The 13,351-nt window shown below is 44.0% G+C and overlaps 1 protein-coding gene across 1 annotated transcript in view; it reads right to left on the reverse strand.

Annotated features, from left to right (window-relative positions):
• SLC6A4 (solute carrier family 6 member 4) overlaps positions 1-13,351 on the reverse strand; it is a 64,297-nt gene that overhangs the window by 15,860 nt on the left and 35,086 nt on the right. Inside the window, exons 6-12 of the mRNA XM_016429283.2 lie at positions 13,004-13,138; positions 12,137-12,240; positions 10,343-10,470; positions 7,352-7,464; positions 6,734-6,865; positions 5,486-5,585; positions 3,281-3,381 (exon numbers count right to left, since the gene is read on the reverse strand). Of these exons, the coding sequence (XP_016284769.1) occupies positions 3,281-3,381; positions 5,486-5,585; positions 6,734-6,865; positions 7,352-7,464; positions 10,343-10,470; positions 12,137-12,240; positions 13,004-13,138 (813 nt within the window). The remainder of the gene's footprint in view (positions 1-3,280; positions 3,382-5,485; positions 5,586-6,733; positions 6,866-7,351; positions 7,465-10,342; positions 10,471-12,136; positions 12,241-13,003; positions 13,139-13,351) is intronic.

Here is a 13,351-nt window from a genome sequence, read left to right on the forward strand (position 1 = left end):
GGATTTCAATTAGGTGTTAGATATAAATAGCATAAGCCTCAAAGGAAGAGTGGTTACTGAGTGATGAAGGAAGGGGGAGACCTTGGAGGCAGAAATTGGGAGCAAAGGAATATTCTAATCCTGTCTCACCCTGCTTTGAGCTCTGAGCAAAGGGAATGAGCATAGGTGCAGTCAGTACTGGAAGGGGTGACCAGGAAGGCTGTGTCTTTGGGGGTAGCCAGGTTTTAATAAATAGCTAATAGATGGGGTGGAAGGGGGAAAGATTTAGGATGAAGGGAATTGCCTATGGAATGGGAATTCCATAGGTAAAGGATTATGAAAGAGTTTGGTTGAAACTTTGGGAGGAGTTTGAGACGTTTTGGGGGTGGGGAATAAGGAATTGGGTAGTAGGAGGTAGGGAATGACCTAGTTGACCCACAAGGATTCAAAATCACTGGATGCAAAAGGTATGACCAAGTGGAACAATATTCATCATTGAGCGGAGGGTGTCACTCGTCTTCCTAAGGTTGGAAATCAGGTTAGAGGTGAATACAGTTTGAAATGGGAGGTTCCCACTTCACTACTCACTACTTTTCCTTTCAAAGAGTGGAGATAGGCAGGAAAAGGGTGCAGCCAGAGATAGAAGGCCTGAGGTCAAAGGAAAGGTCATGCCTCTTTGCACCAGAGGGTCTCCATATCCCAGTGATTGGGAGATCAGGCTGGCAACAAGAGGTTGCCATGTTATTTGGCACAGATGGAAATCATTACTTTGGGATAGATGGAAGATGCCCTGCTCAGCCTTTTGCTACCTACCCTCAAGGAAGATGGAAGGCACCAGGCATGTGTTCAGAGGAAGGTTTGTTTCCTTTTCTTCATTTCATTGTCTATAACTACATGGAGTCTGAAGAATGTATTTATTTTTTATATTTTTATATTACAGTCCTTCCTTCCTTCTGTCCTTTCTTCCCTCTCTCCCATCCCTTCCTCCCTCCCTCCCTCCCTCCCTACCTCTCTCCCTCCTTCCTTCCTTCCTTCCTTCTTTCCTCCCTTCCTTCCTTCCTTCCTTCCTTCCTTCCTTCCTTCCTTCCTTCCTTCCTTCCTTCCTTCCTTCCTTCTTTCCTTCCTTCCTTCCTCCCTTCCTTCCTCCCTTCCTTCCTCCCTTCCTTCCTTTCCTACCTCCCTCCATCCCTCCCTTCCTTCCTTCCTTCCTTTCCTACCTCCCTCCCTTCCTTCCTTCTTTCCTTCCTTCCTTCTTTCCTTCCTTTCTTTTTCTACCTTCCTCCCTCCCTCCCTCTCTCCCTCCCTTCCTTTCTTTCCATTACTATGGACTTCACTGAAAATTCTTTGCAATGTTCTCTGTCTCTTTTCACAGTCGTAGGAAAATAGAAGCACAGAGAGAACCTCACCATCAAAAAGAAATCTTTCTTTGGTTTGAATTCTGTTTATATTGCTTAAAACACCAGTGGATCCATTGGTTTACACTTAGTATCTGATGTTGGTACTCAGCAGATTGTTTGAGCAAAGTGCTTGCTAAAGAATCTGTTTTAATTTTAACATATTCATGGAACACACTTAATTTCAGAAGAACTTTAAGCCTTTTTTGGTATCAAATGGAAATACCATAATCAATAAATACAAGATCTTCCATGCTTTCAACCACTTTATCATCTGTGTGACTTTGAAGTTGTGGTCTACTAAAGCAAATGCAAATACAGTAGCAAATACAGATCTTCCAAAACCTGCCAGTTTCCTTCTTGTGATTTCATCAAGGATACCCCAGATGCTTGCCTAGACCATTATCATAAATATATTTTAGATGTGCATGTAGACTCTAAATGAACATCCTAGTGCAAACAACAATATAGAAATAGGTTCTGATCAAGGACACAAGTAATACCCAATGAAATTGCACGTTGGCTGTGGGAAGAGTGGATGGAGGGGAGGGAGGGAAATAATGTGATTATTGTAACCAAGGAATAATGTTCTAAATTGACTAAATAAACTAATTCAAATGGGAAAAAAATAAATATATTTTAGAAATAAAGGTGGGGACAGCTAGGTGGCTCAGTGGCTGGAGGTCTGGCCCAGATCTTGGGTTCAAATATGACCTCAGATACTTCCCAGTTATGTGACTGTGGGCAACTCATTTAACCCCAACTGCCTAGCACTTAACACTCTTCTGTCTTGGAACCAATACTTAGTGTTGGTTCTAAGATGGAAAATAAGGGTTTGGTTTTTTTTTTTTTTTTGAGGAATGAAGAGCCAGACATATGAGTTATAGTTTCTGTTATCTTCTTGGTGGTTCTTTGGTTTTTGATATATGCACCATCTATAATCTTTTCCTTTTGAAAAAAAAATTTGTCCCTCTTTTAGATTTCTAGAAAATCTACCCCAGAGGACCTTTAAAATCATGCTTACTGTTCCTTCCCAAATGTTCCTTCCCAAACTAGTCAGTAAGCCTACTTTATAAAGAACTAGAGATGATACTGTGGGGAATACAGAAAAAAAATACAAGATTCAGGAAGTTTCCTCAGAGATTTTACAATCTATTGGGGGACAGATTAATTTTACTTTGCTACAATAATTAACATTGGTTAAATAAATGCAGAGCAGCTAGGTAGCACAATGGATAGAGTGCCCAAGTTGAAGTTAGGAAAACTCATCTTCTTGAGTTCAAATCTGGCCTCAGACACTAGCTGGACAACTCTGGGATGGCTCATGAGAAAAAGAAGAACTGTTCAAGCAGACTGTGTCCTAGAAAACATTCATCCTTATTCAAGTGTCTGGAGTTCCCAAGTCTCGTTCTAGTCCATCCTTGGGTTCCTTCCAATCAAATCCACTGGAAATTAATGTTTGTAATGGAAATGGATGTTTATACCACTGTTAACTTCTATCATCTTTTACATGTCTACTTTTCTCTCCCAATTTCCCATTATTGCAGTGTAGCAGGGCTGAATCTTCAAGCATGTTCAATTCTACTCAATATGAGATCTCTTAAAGAAACGTCATCTGGCTAAAGGTAACTAGAGGAAATCTATTTTGCCCACAGACATCGGTCAATTTTTAAATATATTGGGAGGATAAAAATAAAAATAAATTAAAAAACCCAATAGCCTAGCCCTTACCACTCTTCTGCCTTGGAACCAATACTTGGTAGGGATTCTAAAACAGAAGGCAAGAAAGAGGCACTAGCAAGTAAGGAAGCTAAGTAAAAGTAAGCGAAACATGATTTTTTTTTTCCAACAAGAGCACTGAAGATCATCCCTCAGGCAAAGACGGACCCAGGGAAAGCATAACTCACCAGCAGAAATATTGGGCTGATCACTACCCAGCAGATCCTCCAATACCAACCCGGGCTGAAACCAAGCATTTCTTTCACGTTGCTGCAGAACTGGTTGATGCCTACAGATGGAGAAAGATGTGTTACACGGAGGTTCAGCCCCTGTTCCTGGGCACACTCGGGGCTGTGCTGAACCAGAATTGTGGCAGGATCTAAAAAGAGCATTTGTGTGTTTCTCCCTGAATCTCAGGAGCAGGCTTGGACAGACTGCCCATCCCCGTCTCTGTGGCTCTGACTGTAGAGTGGGTGCTGGGTTGTCATGCATTGATGAGCTGGACTCATGTACATCATCTGCTTAGAGAAGGACTGAATTTAACCAGGTCCACTGGAAAAAAATTCCCCAGGATCCCTCCTACCCATGATGTTGCCCATCTAGACTCCAGCTACAAACCCCTTATTCTGTAGAAAAGAATGAGAAAGACTCATTGCCCATGGGAGAGTGTACTGAAGGGATGTGAAGTCACTGCAGCTGCATTCTGCTTGTCAAGACTTCAAGAATCTAGGAGGCAGCTGGGTAGCTCAGTGGATGGAGAGCCAGGTCTGAAGATGGGAGGTCCTGGGTTCAGATCTGGTCTGAGACCCCTCCTAGATGTGTAACGCTGTGGGCAAGTCACTTAATCTCAATTGCCTCTCCCTTGTCACTCTTCTGTCTTAGAGCCAATGCTTAGTATTTGTTCTAAGACAGAGAATAAGGGTTTAAAACACACACACACACACAAGACAGGGTCCTAGAATCTTGGAGTTAGATGTGGACATCAGAGGCCTTTTAAGCCAGATCAAAAAGGAATCCTCGTTGGAGTGCGCATTGTAGGTCCTCCTAATATATCTGCCATATACTGTCATACACTGTATAGAGCCTAGCACAAAGAGTTGGGGCTTAACCAACTGGGAAGCATAGAGTAGGAATAAGACCTCAAATACGTTATTAAAATGATTATATTATGACAGTGTCCTGGTCTTAAATCCTTAGTTTCACTGGAGCAAAAGACCTTATTTACCTTTGCAAAGAAGATTTAGCCAGTTGTAGAGAATGACCTTAATTTCCCAATATTGTGTCATTAAAGAAAGTTTGTCTTGTTCACTGTGACCAGACTGAATATCTCTTGTGTTTAAGTAAGAGGATTATTCCTCTTTACCCTCAACCAGATTGAAAGGGTAATTTTTAAAATAAGTAGTTGGTTGCATAAAAAGAGTAGACTCACATAATTAGGTTATTTGGTCAATCAAACCCCCTAAAGTTAAACAACATATCTTCATTTTACTTTGCTGTGGACTTCTTTCTTTTGTGTCTTGATTATTACAAAACATAGAATGGAAGTTGGCTGCTTCAGAGGGTATGTGATGATTCTACCCATCTACATCTCTCCATGTAGAACTATTGGTGTTTTAATCCATTGTCTCTGGCAAATTCTGGCTAAAACTCAGAATACAGTCAATCAATCAACTTGCATTTGTTAATCGCTTACTATGGACCAGGCACTCTTCTAAGTCATAGGAATACCAAAAAAAAAAGGCAAAAACATGGTCAACAATAAGTAGAAATGGGAGTTAATCTCAGAAGGAATGGATTAGATAGCTAACTACATGGATAATGAGAGAGACAGAGAGACAGAGATGGATGGATGGATGGATGGATGGATGGATGGATGGATGGATGGATGGATGGGTGGATAGATGGATGGACAGACAGATCAACAAATGGATGGATAGATGGATGAATGGATAGATGGATGGACGAATAGATGGATGGGTGGATAGATGGATGGACAGGCAGATCAACAAATGGATGGATGGATGGATGAATAAATGGATGAATGAATGGATGGATGGATGGATGGACATAGATTGATAGATAGACAGATCAATAATTTATATATTGTATATGTATATAGTTCCCTTCTATGCTGAGTCCTAAATGGAGTGGAGACCTCTGCTATATGGACTGAGCATCTCTCCCTAGGTAGACTGTCTCGAGACTACTAGCAATATGTCGCAAATGCTGGATGGGGAGAAGATATTCTTTTTTCTTAAAAAAGTGATCAGTTAAGAATATGTCTAGATGGTATCAATAGGAGGTCCCCCTTTCTAGACCATTTCTGTGACTCCTTTTCAGCCCTCTCTGTTCTGCTCCTGAGGACTCACATTAAGTCAAAAGTCTGTCCTTACCATAGAACCAAGACACAGCAATTGCTTCTAACAAGACCACCGTGAGAACTGCTGGTCCTGTGGCATATTCCTCCAGCAACTTCACAACATAGGCCCCTCCCTGGAAACAAGAAAGAGGGGACTGGCTATCAGAGGCCATTAGTCATACCCATCCCTGCTTCCCACATTCAAAAACTTCAATAAATTCAATAAAAGGATTTAGGACAGTTTTTTCCCCCCAGAAAAATTCTGACTTTTCAGTTGAGGCATTAATTTGTATCCAGAGGTCTGCCTAACACTATTGTTGATATCATTATCATTATTGCCATTTATACATTAATTCAGAGTTTTCAAAACCATTTGCACACTTGATCAAGGATTGTTTTAGCCTGTGTGTTTTTCTCCTGGGGATTTCTAGTCCCCAGCATGACGCCAGGCATCTGGTAGGGTTTGAATCAAGGCTTATTGATTGATTATCACATTCGGCCCTAGGAAGTAAGCTCTCTAGCTATCATAGCCGTTTTATAGTTGGGGAAATTAAGTCTGGGAGAGGCTCAGCGCGTGTCCCACGGTTGGTCTCACCGCTGCTCTCAGAGGCAGGATTGGAATCCAGTTTCCTGCTAACTCACTCCCAGGTCAGCCCTCTCTCTGGTTGTTCAATCATTTTAGTCTGGTCCAACTTTTTGTGACCCCATTTGGTATTTTCTTGTCAGAGATCCCAGAGTGCTTTGCTGTGTCCTTCTCCAGTTCATTTTACAGATGAGGAAACTGAGGCAAACAGGGGGAAGTGACTTGCCCAGAATCACACGGTTAATTAGTGTCTGAGGCCACCTTTGGACTCCAGAAGGTGAGCCTTCCTGACCCAGCAGCCCATTAACCAGTGTTTATTAGGTTGCCTTTTATACATAAACACTGCCCTGGGCACTACAGGAACAGACAGTTCACAGCCCAAAGCTTCTAGCCCTCCAGGTATTCTAGCCCTGGAAAACCCTTGTCCAATGCAGCCAACACCATCAGGTAGAAATAACTTGGAAGCTTTCAGAAAGGGCCTTCGCTTTCTTTACATGCTAAAGCGGAAGCTGTTCCCATCGAGGGAGAATAAGGGGGAAAGACAGGAGTAAGTCGCCTTCCTGGGAGGCAGGGGGACAGGCGGGACCACCCTCTCTGGCTATGCCATAAATGGCTTTTCTCTGGTGTCCCTCCAGGGTGCAGAGCATGGGGGTCTCATGTGGCCCTGGAGGGGCTCACAGGGAAGGTGGCGACACTCACAAAAGTCAAAGTGGGCAGAGAGCCGAAGAAGCAGGCCACGATCACGGCAAGCACGAACCACTCCCGGCGTTTGGCCCAGATGTGGGGGAACTCATCCAGCACGGCCGTGATCACACCTTCCAGTCCTGCAAACTGCGAGGAGCACAGGGAGGAAGCGTCACACAGGGCAACCAGCACTCTCCCCTCCCCCCAGAAGGCACCCACTCCGGCCCCGAGGCCCCATCCTCCCTAATAGAGGCACCAGTGTCACCCAGGGAGGGCGCAGGGTGGGATGAGGGGAATAGAGGAGGGATAGATCAGAAATGGTAGGCGATTTATAAAAAATACAATTTTTTGTAATTATATATATTTGTTTTTTGCAACGTCTCTGTACCCAGTGGCCTTCCTTCTACCTCCCCACCAATTTTTTTTTTTAAAACAAGAAAATAATCTATCACTTGAATAAATCTGGGAAAGGAAAATTTTGTTTAAAACTCACCTGAGAGACTCCTATTTGTTAATAAAAGTCCTTCATAGTTTTATGTTTTGTTGGGTTTGGGGGCTTTTTGCAATGTCTCTAGACTCCCCCCTCCCTTCTACCGCCCCACCAAGGCTCTATCCCAAGGGCAGTCTACTTACCGTGCTGTCTAAGCCCAGAGTCAGTATCATCAAGAAGAAAATGATAGCAAAGAATGTGGCTGCTGGCATGTTGGCGATGGCCTCTGCATAGGTGATGAAAAGAAGGCTGGGTCCTAAGTGGAGTGGGCAGAGAGAAGAAGACAGTCATCAGGCCCTCTCTGCCATGGACACAGCTAGACCCCCAACTAATATGGAAGAAAGAAACCTGGAGCTTAAAAAAATCAGTGAGGATTGGAGAGCAACAGCATAATGGAAACTCCCCGGATTCCAAGGAGCTGAGTTCAAATTTAGTCACTTTATTTGCTGGCTTCCTACTTTCTTCATCTCTAAAATAAGAGAGTCAGACCAAATGGCTTGACTGGATCCCTCCAGCCTAGGAGTGAGCTCCATGGTGACTGGAAGACCCATTCTAGGTGGCTGTTCCTGGAGTGACTCAAAGTTTTCTTCCAAAGGATTTCATTTGACCCTGAGATGTACAGGCAGATTAGGAATCTCTCTTTTACCACTGGGAAGAACCAGGAGTAGAAAAGGCTAGTTCACACACTTTAGCAAGAACATCCCTGTGTGTCCTTTCTAATCATCAGGTCTTCTTAACCTTTTTTTGCATCATGGAGGCTTTTGCCAGTCTGACCCCCTCTCAGAATGTTTTAAAATGCATATAATAAAACACAGGGGCGTAAAAAGGAAATTAATGATCTAGAAATACAACAATCAAAATATTTTAAAACCAAGCTCCTAGAGCCCAGCTGAAGAACCCACAGGTCAAGCTATTTCTTATCTCTGACCACATATGCTGGTTCATTTCTTCTTTGGAAATCTTATTGTATAATCAACGTTCTACTTGCTCCCCGGTTCTCCCCAAGACCTGTTCCTGGGACCATTGACTATTTGGTATCAAAAACTGACCACCTGAACTAAAGAGACGCCCGATAACCCCGAGTGTCCATCCCAAAGGGCTCTATCCTGGGGCCTCTCCTCTTCTTTCTCTAATACATTTTCACTTAGTGATCTCATCAGCTCCAGCAGATTCGATTACCATCTCTAAACTGATCATTCTCAAATCTATTCATTTATTCCTATCCCTCTGCTGACCCCAAGAGTCACCAGATGCCTTTCAGACATCTCCAATTGGAACTCGGCATGTTCAAAATGGAACTCATTATCTCTTCCCCTAAATCCCCCCTCTTTCAAACATCCCTATTACTGCTGAGGGCATCCTATCCTCCTAGTCCCTCACTCTTGAAACCTTGGTGTCATCCCCTACCCCTTCCTCTCTTAGCCCCCATATCCATCCTGTTGCCAACAACTCTTGCATATATCCCCTTCTCTCTTCTGACACTTCCCCAGCCGTGGTACAAGCCCTCATCACCCTTTGCCTGGACAACCCTCCAACCACAAGCCTTCCCCCCCCCCCCCAGTTCATCCTCATGCCAAAGTGATCGTCCTAGAAGCACATGTTGTCTTCCTTTAGTGGCTACCTAATACCCCCAGGACCAAAAAGAATATCCTCTGTTGGGTCTTCCAAGCCTTTCAAACTTGTCCCCTACAAACCTTTCCAATCTTCTTATACCTTCCATATTCCCTCCCACCCGCACATACTCTGTGATTCTCTGCTATTCATCAAAGAAGGCACCCCGTTTCTGAACTATGTACTTTTGCTGGCTCTCTCCCATGCCTGGAATTATCTCCCTCCTTATCTCCATCTCTGGACTTCCCTGGTTTACTTCAAGTCACAGCTAAAATCCCACCTTCAACAGGAAGTCTTTCCTGATTCCCCCTTAATTCTGCTGTCTTCCCTCACTTTATTATCTCCAATTTAATCTATTTGCAGTTTGTTTGTACATAGCTATTTGCATTTCATCTCCTCTAGGAGTTGAAACTCTTAAGTGTCCATCTTTTAACCTCCCTTGTCTCCTCAGCTCTTAGCACAGTGTCAAGCCCATATTAGTTCTTAAATAAATATTTGTGACTGACCGACACACACACTGCATTTTAGAAATCTGTCAATCGTCTGACAAATCTTTATTGCCACCTACTGGGTACAGGGCTTAGCCAAATGCTAAGAAAAAGGAAACAAAGAGAAGAGAAGAGGAGAGGAGAGGAGAGGAGAGGAGAGGAGAGGAGAGGAGAGGAGAGGAGAGGAGAGGAGAGGAGAGGAGAGGAGAGGAGAGGAGAGGGAAGGAAAAAGAGAAGAGAAGAGAAGAGAAGAAAAGAGAAAAGGAAAGAAAAAAGAAAAGAAAAAGAAAGGAAGAGAAAAGGAAAGAAAAGACAAATCAGGACATCATCCCTGTCCCTAGAGGCTGGAAGGCTAGTGAAAAAGCTATTGTACTATTCTATTTACGGGATGACAGACTGGGAGTAAGTAAGTTAAGTTGCAATGGAATCAGAAAGGAAGAGAAGAATTTAAGAAGAAAGAAAGAATCAACAGAATTTGGTTGGAGGGAGAGGAAAAGGGGGAAATGGAGAATGAAGTTCCAGGCAGGAGACAAAGGTGACTGAGGTTCTAAGTTTGGGTGATTGGAGGAACCATGTTGCCATTGACAAAAAGAGAAATTGAGGACAACTGGTTTCCCAGGGAGAGTGACAAGATCTGTCTGGAATGTGATCAGTGAGAATGATGGGATCCTCAGGTGGCCATGGCAAGCAGATTGGATTCAAAATAAGATCCAGGATCATTAGATCTAGAGCGGGAGGGAAACTTGGAGGCCATTTTTTAAACGTCTATATTTTACAAGGGAGGAAACCCAGAGATAAAAGTCTTCACATACACAGGGAGCAACAGAGAACCCAGGTCCTTAGACCCTTAAATCCAGGACACATAAAAGTGGATAAGATTTCCAAGGAAGATATCTTTCTAAAACCTTAAAAAACTTAAAGGAGTAAAAGAGCCAGCCAGACTTCCTCCCTCCCTCCCCATCCAGGCTCTGTATCGAGGTTGGCCCAAAGGCATAGGGAAGGAGTAAGGAAAGGTGGTAGAACCTCAGCTCCCACCTGTATCTTTAGCCACTTCTGACACAGCCTCATTCCTCATCTCAGCCATATAACCGAGCACAGTGAAGATCACGAATCCAGACATGAAGCTCGTCATGCAGTTTACGATGCTAGTCACGAGGGCATCTCTGAAAAAGCAAAACAGCTGGCAGATCTTGGCATTTAAAACACCAAGGGACCTGAGAGACAATTAAGGTCAAGCCACTCATTTCATAGAAGTCCAGAGAGAAAGTGACTTGCCCAGGGTCACGCAGATGAATGAGAAAAGAATCCAAGTCTTCTGACTTCAAGCCCAAAAGCTCTTTCCACTATATTCTGCTTCCTCCCAGGGACGTTTGTCTGGGCCATTCATAGGATCATTGACTCAGAACCAGAGAGACCCTCAGAGACAAATCCTCTCATTTTACAGATGGGGAAACTGGGGTCTAGGGAAGGCAAGCACCTTGAAAAGCGACCCAGAAAAAAAAGCTACAGAGCTGAGATTCAAACTTGGGACCTCCAACCCCTTCCTCAGCACTCCTTCTTACCCTCTCACTTACCAAAATAGACCTACTCATGTCTCCCATGGCAAGAGTGAGCAGATGGAGTTTTAAATTTTTAAGAAAAAATGCCATCAAATTCCTTGTATTCCCTGCTTTCCACTCTCATCTCTCCCAAGCTAGGCTGCCTTGATAGGAGCTGGCTTACGGACTAACCATGCCATTTGTGGAGGAGAGGACTGTAACCCAGTGATGGTCTTTATTATGAGGGAATAAGATAATAGAATCTTTTCTATCTGGCTGTTTAGAGGGTGAAGGCTGAAATCTGGCAGCCAGCAGGAAGGCAGAGCATCAGCCAGCCCCCCTGCATGGGATCTCGGGACCCAGAGAACCATTGGCTCACACACAAAATGACTGTGTTTGGGGGTTTCCAAACAGCTAACATTTGATGGTTATCCCAGAAACCGGCTGCTGGTAAGGGCTGTGCTGACCAGATTAAAGGGCAATAAATAGTATTTAGACAATGTACCAATGTAAACATCAGTGCATGTCTATGGACATTTGAAAAAAAAAGTTCAATAATTATAAGACGTCCTCTTTGGTCTCTCTAAGGTCAACTGGTTGTATACAACACCACGAATGGGTCTGATGAGGCTTGATGTTCCTATAGAGCCATCCACATGAATTTGGTTCCATTGAGATCCCCTCACAATGAATCATATTGATATGCAGTAAATAAGAACTTCTCCATTCTCTTCTGTCCATAAATCAGCAAGAGGCACGAGTCGAGTCAGTGGTTGGATCCTTTTGGCCAGAATGATTCTAATCAATAGTTCAGCCAGAAGCTGAAGAAACACCAGAATAAGGATCGGACTAGACTTTTGGTACAGGCAACTCCCAGGTGGAGAGACTCCCTCTGCCAACGCCAGTTGCCACCTCATAAGGTAACAATAAAGCGGGGCAGGAATTTTAACTCAAAACTGCTATTCGGTGCCATTGTCATTGTCAAAGCCATGCTTGCTCTGAGGGCACGAGTCCTTTTTATTTTATTTTTTTAAACCCTCACCTTCTGTCTTAGAATCAATACTATGCATTGGTTCTAAGGCAGAAGAGTGGTCAGAGCTAGGCCATGGGGGTCAAGTGACTTGCCCAGGGTGAACCCAGGATCTTCGATCTCTGGGCCTGGTTCTCAATCCACTGAGCCACCCACCTGTACCCCCAAGCCTTTTTTAGAATCCCACATTCACTGCACACCACCACAGAATGGTGAAATGGTCTTAAGAGGGTAAAAGACCCAATGCTCCAAGATACTCACTGGTAACAGTTGTTATTGAACTTGTTGTAGCTAGCAAAGGCTGGTAAGACCCCAAAGCCAGGACCCAGAGAGAAGAAAATCTGAGCAGCGGCGTCTACCCAGACCTGAAACACAAAGAAGAAAAGATAAGAGACCAGGACAGGGAGGCCAGCACCTATGTGCATCTTTTTAAAAAATCCTTACATTCAATCTTAGAGTCAATACTGTGTATTGGTTCCAAGGCAGAAGAGTGGTAAAGGCTAGGCAATGGGGGATAAGTGACTTGCCCAGGGTCACACAGCTAGGGAGTGTCTGAGGTCCAATTTAAACCCAGGATCTTCCATTTTTGGTCCTGGCTCTCAATCCAATGAGCCACCTTGTTATCCCAGGGCTTTACAATTTTTTTTAAACCCTTACCTTCCATCTTGGAATCAATACTGTGTGTTGGTTCTAAGGCAGAAGAGTGGTAAAGGCTAGGCAATGGGAGATAAGTGACCTGGCCAGGGTCACACAGCTAGGGAGTGTCTGAGGTCCATCTTTGGTCCTGACTCTCAATCATTGAGTCACCCAGCTGCCCACCCACCCCAATACATGCCAGCTACATCTTCACAAAGACTAAATCTAATGAAACTGATGGATCTTTGGAACCACCACTTACATATCTGATGAAGGCTGCCTGTGACATCTCAACTACAGCCTTCAAGCCCAAAACATCAGTGCAGATCACCTCCTTCCATTCCCCTCCAAACTCTAAGCTCCCCAGTGTTCACAACACTGGTCCATACAGGGTCACTCAGAAGAAATGGACCTTCCATCCGTGAAACGAGCCCAAGAAGTAAAGCCCTCATTTTCCCCTCTTCTCCCTCTTTGCTGTTCTCATTCTCTTACCCCAGTTTCAAGAAGCTTCTGCCAGTTGGGTTTCAGGTAGAAAAGGACACCCCTCCAGGCTCCTGGGAGCGTGGCCCCCCTTATAAGCAGGATGGTTAAGATAATGTAAGGGAAAGTGGCCGTCACCCACACCACCTGCAAGGGAGAAGAGAGTCAAAGAGAAGGCAGGACAACCCCTGAGACATCACCTCCATCTTTAAAGACCTCTGGGGGCTTGGTACCATCCATGAGGCGTGGGATGGCTACTGGGCTTGACATATTTTCTTGGTTTTCGATTTGCTAAGTGCAGTCTGAACTCTCTGGAGGACTTTTCAGTTTTCAGCAAATATTTCTGCTTGTCCCCTGGCT

Source organism: Monodelphis domestica, chromosome 2 (genome assembly GCF_027887165.1).
Source record: "Monodelphis domestica isolate mMonDom1 chromosome 2, mMonDom1.pri, whole genome shotgun sequence".
Classification (NCBI taxonomy): Eukaryota; Metazoa; Chordata; class Mammalia; order Didelphimorphia; family Didelphidae; genus Monodelphis; species Monodelphis domestica.